Source organism: Gobio gobio, assembly GCF_949357685.1.
Source record: "Gobio gobio genome assembly, chromosome: 23".
Lineage (NCBI taxonomy): Eukaryota > Metazoa > Chordata > Actinopteri > Cypriniformes > Gobionidae > Gobio > Gobio gobio.
In genome coordinates this window covers 44878128-44888127 of record NC_137119.1, presented here as the reverse complement: position 1 = coordinate 44888127, position 10000 = coordinate 44878128, and the positions used below count along the sequence as shown (strand labels likewise).

The 10000-nt window shown below is 46.2% G+C and overlaps 1 protein-coding gene across 8 annotated transcripts in view; it reads right to left on the bottom strand.

Moving 5' to 3' along the window:
* Positions 1-10000, bottom strand: part of ptprma (protein tyrosine phosphatase receptor type Ma) — a 278119-nt gene that overhangs the window by 94095 nt on the left and 174024 nt on the right. For all 8 annotated transcript variants that reach the window (XM_079806429.1, XM_079806428.1, XM_079806424.1 and 5 more), the window contains exon 12: positions 3175-3448. In XM_079806429.1, the coding sequence (XP_079662555.1) occupies positions 3175-3448 (274 nt within the window). The remainder of the gene's footprint in view (positions 1-3174; positions 3449-10000) is intronic.

Here is a 10000-nt window from a genome sequence, read left to right as displayed (position 1 = left end):
TGTGTGTGTGTGTGTGTGTGTGTGTGTGTGTGTGTGTAGAGCAGTGTGAGTGGGCATGTTTTTGTGAAATATCAGGACACAAATGTGTATAATGACATGGGTATTACAAAAAGAGGGTGAAATATGAGGACGTTCCCCATGTCCTCACTTTTCAAAATGCTTATAAATCATACAGAACAAGTTTTTTTTCACAGAAAGTGAACTGCACAGTCTCCTGTGAGGGCTAGGTTTAGGGACAGGGGCAGTGTGTGTGTGTGTGTGTGTGTGTGTGTGTGTGTGATGGGTAGGTTTAGGGGCAGTGTAAGGGGATAGAAAATACGGTTTGTACGGTATAAAAACCATTACGCCAATGGAATGTCCTCACATTTCACAAAAACAAACATGTGTGTGTGTGTGTGTGTGTAGAGCAGTGTGAGTGTGTGTGTGCGTGTGTGTAGAGCAGTGTGAGTGTGTGTGTGTGTGTGTGTGTGTGTGTGTGTGTAGAGCAGTGTGAGTGTGTGTGTGAGTGTGTGTGTGTGTGTAGAGCAGTGTGAGTGTGTGTGTGCGTGTGTGTAGAGCAGTGTGAGTGTGTGTTTGTGTGTGAGTGTGTAGAGCAGTGTGAGTGTGTGTGTGTGTGTGTGTGTGTGTAGAGCAGTGTGAGTGTGTGTGTGCGTGTGTGTAGAGCAGTGTGAGTGTGTGTGTGTGTGTGTGTGTGTGTGTAGAGCAGTGTGAGTGTGTGTGTGTGTGTGTGTGTGTGTGTGTAGAGCAGTGTGAGTGTGTGTGTGCGTGTGTGTAGAGCAGTGTGAGTGTGTGTGTGTGTGTGTAGAGCAGTGTGAGTGTGTGTGTGTGTGTAAAGCAGCGCCGGCCATCCGTCACACTCATCTCGAGAGCGGCTGGAGTCACTCGTTTAGAGAACGCCGCAATAAATAACAATAAAAAATTGAGTCGGCTTTCATTGCAAAGGGCAAAAACTGACAGCGGTTAAATTACTCTCAGCCCAGCGGCTCTAATTACAGCCTCACAGAGTGTGTGTGTGTGTGTGTGAGTGTGTGTGTGTGTGAGTGTGTGTGTGAGTGAGTGTGTTTGTGTGTGTGTATATATGTGTGTGTATGTGTATGAGTGTGTGTGTGAGTGTGTGAGTGTGTGTGTGTGAGAGTGAGAGTGTGAGTGTGTGTGAGTGAGTGAGTGAGTGTGTGTGTGTGTGTGTGTGTGTGTGTGTGTGTGTGTGTGTGTGTGTGTGTGTGTGTGTGTGTGTGTGTGTGTGTGTGTGTGTGTGTGTGTGTGTGTGTGTGTGTGTGTGTGTGTGTGTGTGTGTGACTGAGTTTAACACTGAACTAATCAATATCATCAGCGGCTGCTTCATCACTGTACATCAGGACTATTGATTTATATTACACGTTAGTAACCCTAAATATATAAATGAGGCATTGCAAATAATTAAATATGCGATCATTTGCATACAGCTATCTGTTCAAAATTCTAGTTTGATTTGTTGACATTAAAGGTTTTTTGGATTTCTCTTTTTTCTATAAACCAGAGTTTATCCATCCATTTATCATCCATCCATCATCCATCCATCCACACAGCATCCATCCATCCATCCATTATCAATCCATCCATCCATTCATCCACCCATCCATGCACCCATCCATCCATGAGCCATGATCCACCATCAATCCATCCATCCATCCATCCATCATCAATCCATTCATCCATCCATCCATCCATCCACCATCAATCCATCCATCCATCCATCCATCATCAATCCATTCATCCATCCATCCATCCATCCACCCTCTATCCATCATCCATCCATCCATGAGCCATGATCCACCATCAATCCATCCATCATCCATCCATCATCCATCCATCCATCCATCCATCCATCCATCCATCATCAATCCATTCATCCATCCATCCATCCATCCATCATCAATCCATTCATCCATCCATCCATCCATCCATCCATCCTACACCCAACATTTAAATGTACACTCACCTAAAGGATTATTAGCAACACCTGTTCAATTTCTCATTAATGCAATTATCTAATCAACCAATCACATGGCAGTTGCTTCAAAGCATTTATGGGTGTGGTCCTGGTCAATCTCCTGAACTCCACACTGAATGTCGGAATCGGAAAGAAAGGGGATTTAAGCAATTTTGAGCGTGGCATGGTTGTTGGTGGTCTGAGTATTTCACAATCTGCTCAGTTACTGGGATTTTCACACACAACCATTTCTAGGGTTTACAAAGAATGGTGTGAAAAGGGAAAAGCATCCAGTATGCGGCAGTCCTGTGGGAGAAAATGCCTTGTTGATGCTAGAGGTCAGAGGTCATGGGCCGACTGATTCAAGCTGATAGAAGAGCAACTTTGACTGAAATAACCACTCGTTACAACCGAGGTCTGCAGCAAAGCATTTGTGAAGCCACAACACACACAACCTTGAGGCGGATGGGCTACAACAGCAGAAGACCCCACCGGGTACCACTCATCTCCACTACAAATAGGAAAAAGAGGCGACAATTTGCACCAGCTCACCAAAATTGGACAGTTGAAGACTGGAAAAATGTTTTAAGCATTGTTTCTGCCCATGTCCATCCCTTTATGAGCACCATGTCCCCATCTTCTGATGGCTACTTCCAGCAGGATAATGCACCGTCACAAAGCTCCAATCATTTCAAACTGGTTTCTTGAACATGACAATGAGTTCACTGGACTAAAATGGCCCCACAGTCTCCAGATCTCAACCCAATAGAGCATCTTTGGGATGTGGTGGAACGGGAGCTTCGTGCCCTGGATGTGCATCCCACAAATCTCCATCAACTGCAAGATGCTCTCCTATCAATATGGGCCAACATTTCTAAAGAATGCTTTCAGCACCTTGTTGAATCAATGCCACGTAGAATTAAGGCAGTTCTGAAGGCCAAAGCGGGTCAAACACAGTATTAGTGTGTGTTCCTAATAATCCTTTAGGTGAGTGTATTTCGGATGTTTTATGTGTGTTACAGAAGCAAAATATAGATCTGAGAACTGAGCAGTGCTTGAGAGACCCTGTCTGTGTGTGTGTGTGTGTGTGTGTGTGTGTGTGTGTGTGTGTGTGTGTGTGTGTGTGTGTGTGTGTGTGTGTGTGTGTGTGTGTGTGTGTGTGTGTGTGTGTGTGTGTGTCTGTGTGTGTGTGTGTGCAGTCTCACCCCGTTGGCCGTGCTGACGGCCTGATAGTAGACGCTGTAGCTCTTGTGTGGGAGCAGTGGAAGGTTCCAGTAGCCGTCGTATGTCCGGTTGTCCCCGATGGTGAAGGGCAGTGAGGCCTGGACCCGAGCGGCCGGGAACTCTGCAGCGAAGTAATACTGAGAGCCGAGCGCTGAGGCGTTCTGGAAGTGGACGGGGATCGGGTAACAGCGCAGGATCTCAGCGGCTCTCTGAGAGCGGCGCGGACGCTCCTCCTCGACCACCACCTGATACACACTGCAGGACACACACAGACACACACATCATCATCATCATATTTCTGAAGGATCATGTGACACTTTACTGTATTCACACAGAGAACAGATGATTATAAGTGTAATGATATTTCACAGTGTTTACTGATTGAGCTTCCATGTAAACACACACACACACACATCAGCCAAACGCTGGATAATCAGGGAAAACACACGACTGGTGTTTGCTTCAACAGGACAGTGTTTAAACAGGATAATCCGCCGGCTCCGGGGCCGAGGCGGGGGCCAGGACTCTTCCTCTGAACAGTTGTAATTAACTCCGGCTCCACACAGAGCCTCTCATCTACAGCAGGGCTAGCGGAGCGGAGGGATTTAAACCGTGTGAAATAAAAGCGGATCCTGCCTCGCTCTGTTCGGATATTAAAACACTGAACTCTGACACACAGGACGAGCAGCAGCGGGAGCTCGACACCGCCTCAATGAGACGCTGGATATGGAGGAGGAATAATGGAATACGGAAAGACTTTTTCCTCCAATTCTCCAGCGGATCAAGAACGGCGGAGCGGAGTCTGAGAGGATATTGGCCGTCTGAGACAAATGAGCTGAGGCCAGCAGGTCACGTTATTACAGCAAGAGAACAGCAAAGCCTGAGACGGACTCCCTCCCACTCCAGCGCTCTCTTCCTCCCTCTCTTCCTCCCTCTCTTCCTCCTCTCTTCCTCCCTCTCCAGCGCTCTCTTCCTCCCTCTCCAGCGCTCTCTTCCTCCCTCTCTTCCTCCCTCTCTTCCTCCTCTCTTCCTCCCTCTCTTCCTCCTCTCTTCCTCCCTCTCCAGCGCTCTCTTCCTCCCTCTCTTCCTCCCTCTCTTCCTCCTCTCTTCCTCCCTCTCTTCCTCCTCTCTTCCTCCCTCTCCAGCGCTCTCTTCCTCCCTCTCTTCCTCCCTCTCTTCCTCCTCTCTTCCTCCCTCTCTTCCTCCTCTCTTCCTCCCTCTCCAGCGCTCTCTTCCTCCCTCTCTTCCTCCCTCTCTTCCTCCCTCTCTTCCTCCCTCTCTTCCTCCTCTCTTCCTCCCACTCCAGCGCTCTCTTCCTCCCTCTCTTCCTCCCTCTCTTCCTCCTCTCTTCCTCCCTCTCCAGCGCTCTCTTCCTCCCTCTCCAGCGCTCTCTTCCTCCCTCTCTTCCTCCCTCTCTTCCTCCTCCCTCTCTTCCTCCGACGGAGAAACACCAGCAAACGACAAGAACTCTCCTCACGCTTTACTGTTTCACACGCCTAACGGCCCCAAAACTGATCAATCCATCCACCCATCCATTTATCTATCCATCCATCCACCACCCATCCATCCATCCATTTATCTATCCATCCATCCACCCATCCATTTATCTATCTATCCATCCATCCATCCACCCATCCATTTATCTATCCATCCATCCATCCATCCATCCATCCATCCATCCATCCATCCATCCATCCATCCATCCATCCATCCATCCATCCATCCATCCATCCATCCATCCATCCATCCATCTATCTATCTATCTATCTATCTATCTATCTATCTATCTATCTATCATTCTATTGTTCTATCTATCATTCTATTGATTTATTATCTTACTCATGTGAGCATAAATCTAGTTTTCCATTTTGTGTACAAGCAAACAAAAGGCATTTACTGCACGAGTACAAGGCACATAGTAAAAATACCATGGTAATGTCCTAAAGCACAGCACTGGTGTGTGTAGAAGCTGGTGTGTGTAGAAGCTGGTGTGTGTAGAAGCTGGTGTGTGTAGAAGCAGGTGTGTGTAGAAGCTGGTGTGTGTAGAAGCAGGTGTGTGTAGAAGCTGGTGTGTGTAGAAGCAGGTGTGTGTAGAAGCAGGTGTGTGTAGAAGCTGGTGTGTGTAGGTGTGTGTAGAAGCTGGTGTGTGTAGAAGCTGGTGTGTGTAGAAGCTGGTGTGTGTAGAAGCAGGTGTGTGTAGAAGCTGGTGTGTATAGAAGCAGGTGTGTGTAGAAGCTGGTGTGTGTAGGTGTGTGTAGAAGCTGGTGTGTGTAGAAGCTGGTGTGTATAGAAGCTGGTGTGTGTAGAAGCAGGTGTGTGTAGAAGCTGGTGTGTGTAGAAGCTGGTGTGTGTAGAAGCTGGTGTGTGTAGAAGCAGGTGTGTGTAGAAGCTGGTGTGTGTAGAAGCTGGTGTGTGTAGAAGCTGGTGTGTGTAGAAGCAGGTGTGTGTAGAAGCTGGTGTGTGTAGAAGCTGGTGTGTGTAGGTGTGTGTAGAAGCTGGTGTGTGTAGAAGCAGGTGTGTGTAGAAGCAGGTGTGTGTAGAAGCTGGTGTGTGTAGAAGCAGGTGTGTGTAAAAGCTGATGTGTGTAGGTGTGTGTAGAAGCTGGTGTGTGTAGAAGCAGGTGTGTGTAGAAGCTGGTGTGTGTAGGTGTGTGTAGAAGCTGGTGTGTGTAGAAGCAGGTGTGTGTAGAAGCTGGTGTATGTAGGTGTGTGTAGAAGCTGGTGTGTGTGTAAGCTGGTGTGTGTAGAAGCTGGTGTGTGTAGAAGCTGGTGTGTGTGTAAGCTGGTGTGTGTAGAAGCTGGTGTGTGTAGAAGCTGGTGTATGTAGGTGTGTGTAGAAGCTGGTGTGTGTGTAAGCTGGTGTGAGCGGTGTTGATGAATCAGAACTGCAGCTCGACCCGTCAAACCAACTTGCAATTAAAATGTGAGATTGCTGCAATTAGCAGAACATTATTCCTGACTGATTGATAATTGAATTAAGAGGGTTTGGGTTAATCAGACACGGATGAATTATTTCACAAAGGTTAATAGAATCAATACATTCTGTTCTGGAATCATTTACTCTTTCGCTAATCGGCTACACGGTGTTCCGCTGTAAATCCTGTGAAAGCGAGCGGATGAAGGTCAGACTCCTCGTTCAGCACAGACTGAGACACACACACATCTTCTGGGGGAGAGAGTGTGTGTTTGGATTCAGCTGGAGAATGTGTGTGTGTGTGTGTGTGTGTGTGTGTGTGTGTGTGTGTATTTACATATATATTCTCTCATTTAATGAATGTATATAACGTTGCCCGTTTGGCATGAGGTGCCGCCCAACTACACACACACACATATAAGATCAGACGGCATGAAATATTAATTACAGACGGAGAGGAAGAAAGGCCCGAGCTGGAGCGCGTCAGCAGGGAATAATTCATCTGCTAAAGAGGAGAACAGGCTTTTCTGATGATTTACTGCCGACTTAAAGGCCAGCCATTACTCCACAGATCCGCCAGCGCTGTGATCTACAGGCCTGAACCAGCACAACATCTGTCCCACAGCGGAGAACCCGACTCAGGAGGAGAACCCGATCCTCATCAGGATGCAAACAGAGTCAGCTAATATTAATCTGAAACCAGCTGTGAATGCCATCACACACACACACACACACACACACACACTCCTGCTGATTCGAACTCCACACTCAATATATATCTTCCATTAGGAAGTCATTAACCAGTGTTGTGTCATAAACATTATGAATATGAATTATTTACATTTATATTGGGGAATGTGTCTATTTTATATTTCGTCCAACACACACACTATATCATCAAAAGTGTTGCACATGAGCTTCTTCATCCGTAGGGTTTAATATGGAGTCGCTCTAACAGCTCCAGCTCTTCTTTCCTCAAGGTTTAGGAGTGTGTTTATGGGGATTCTTCATTTGTGATGTTGGACGAGAAGGCCTGGCTCTCAGTCTCCGCTCTAATTCATCCCAAAGCTGTTCTATGGGGTTGAGGTCAGGACTCTGTGCAGGCCAGTCCAGTTCCTCCACACCAAACTCCTCATCCATGTCTTTATGGAGACGCTTTGAGCACTGGAGCAGTCATGCTGGGACAGGAAGGGGCCGTCCCCAAACTGGGCCCACAAAGTCGGGAGCATGAAATTGTCCAAAATGCCTTGGTGAAGCATTAAAGGGATAGTTCAAACAAAAATGAAAATTCGCCCACGATTTACTCTCCCTCAAGTCAAGGAAGTGATTTCTAAATTTACTTTGACTTGTATTTCATTGCAGACAATATGAACACAAAATATTTCATGTTTTGTCTGGTCAACTTCATGTCATTTGTAAATATGCATCCTTTCCTGTCATTCAGACCTGCAACACATTTCAAAAAAAGTTGGGACAGGAGAAATTTAGGGCTAGTAATGAGGTAAAATGGTTAAATAATGATGTGATTTGAAACAGGTGATGTCAACAGGTGATTGTAATTATGATTTGGTACAAAAGCAGCATCCAAGAAAGGTCTAATCCTTTAGGAGCAAAGATGGGCCGAGGATCGCCAGTTTGCCAACAAATACGTGAGAAAATTATTGAAATGTTTAAAAACAATGTTCCTCAAAGAAAGATAGGAAGAGATTTGGATATTTCACATTCAACAGTGCATAACATAATTAAAAGATTCAAGGAATCTGGAGGAATTTCAGTGCGTAAAGGACAAGGGCGCAAGCCTAAGCTGAACAACCGTGATCTCCGATCCCTCAGGCGGCACTGCATCAAGAATCGTCATCATCTAGAAGCGATATCACCACATGGGCTCAGGACTACTTTGGCAAACCTTTGTCAAGTACCACAATACGTAGTTACATCCACAAATGCCAGTTCAAACTGTACTGTGCCAAAAGGAAGCCCTATGTTAACAGTGTCCAGAAGCGCCGTCGACTTCTCTGGGCTCGAGGCATCTGGGATGGACCATCACACAGTGGAAGCGTGTACTGTGCTCAGATGAAGCAGTATTTGAGGTATTTTTTGGGAGGAATGGACGCCGTGTGCTCCGGACCAAAGAAGAAAAGGATCATCCAGACTGTTACCAGCAACAAGTCCAGAAGCCAGAGTCTGTCATGGTATGGGGTTGTGTCAGTGCCCTTGGCAAAGGTAACTTGCACTTCTGTGAAGGCTCCATTAATGCTGAAAAGCACATAGAGATTTTGGAGCATAATATGCTGCCTTCAAGAAGACATCTTTTCCAGGGACGTCCATGCATATTTCAACAAGACAATGCAAAAGCACATTCTGCACACATTCTGCAGTCCTGGCTGTGGAGGAAGAGGGTTCGGGCACTTGACTGGCCTGCCTCAGTCCCGACCTGTCTCCAATAGAGAATGTGTGGAAGAGCCCGAACTGTTGCCCACCTTAAGACTTGTTTGCAGGAAGAATGGGACAAAATTACACCTGAAACACTTCATCACTTGGTGTCTTCAGTCCCTGAACGTCTTTTAAGTGTTGTGAAAAGGAATGGCAACATTACAAAGTGGTAAATGCTTTACTGTCCCAACTTTTTTTGAAATGTGTTGCAGGTCTGAATGACAGGAAAGGATGCATATTTACAAATGACATGAAGTTGACCAGACAAAACATGAAATATTTTGTGTTCATATTGTCTGCAATGAAATACAAGTCAAAGTATATTTAGAAATCACTTTTTTTTTTTTTTTTTGCGTTTTCCATACTGTCCCAACTTTTTCTGCTTTGGGTTTGTACAAAAGTTCAGGCTAATCCAAGCATTAGAATTGGATTCATAGTTGCTCTGTTTTTGAAGTGCATCTGTCCGTCATATAACTGCTCCAGCGGCTCTGGGGTGTTAATAAAGGCCTTCTGAAGCGAATCGACACGTTTGTGTAAGAAAAATATCCATATTTAAAACTTTATCAAGTAAACTTTCGGCCGACCGCTTTCACTTTCAACATTCAACACTTTTCCACAGAAGGCGGTCGGCCGAAAGTTTACTTGATAAAGTTTTAAATATGAATATTTTTCTTACACAAACGCATCATTTCGCTTCAGAAGGCCTTTATTAACACCCCAGAGCCGCGTGGAGCAGTTATATGACGGACAGATGCACTTTTTATGGAACTATGAATCCATTTCTAATGCTTGGATTAGCCTGGACTTTTGTTAAATAAGTCAGATTTTATTCGTCTGAAAGAAGAATGTCATACACACCTCGGATGACTTGAGGGAGAGTAAATCATGGACGAATTTTCATTTTTGGGTGAACTATCCCTTTAAGAGTTCCTTTCACGAGAACTAACCCCTGAAAAACATCCCCACCCCATAATCCCCCCTCCACCAAACTTTACACTTGGCACAATGCAGTCAGGCAAGTCCCGTTCCCCAGGCAACTGCCAAACCCAGACTCGTCCATGGGATTGTCAGACAGAGAAGCGTGATTGGTCACTCAGAGAACACGTCTCCACTGCTCTAGAGTCCAGTGGCGGCACGCTTTACCCCACTGCATCCCACGCTTTGCATTGCACTTGGTGCTGTAAGGCTTGGATGAGATGCTCGGCCATGGAAACCCATTCCATGAAGCTCTAGACACTGTTCTTGAGCTCATCTGAAGGCCACAGAAGTTTGGAGGTCTGGAGCTCTTGACTCTGCAGAAAGTTGGCCACTTCTGTGACCCTCAGCATGCGCTGACCCCGCTCTGTGACCCTCAGCATGTGCTGACCTCGCTCTGTGACCCTCAGCATGCGCTGACCCCGCTCTGTGATTTCACTTTGTGGCTTTTGTTCCCAATCGCTTCCACTTTGTTTGGATTGAACA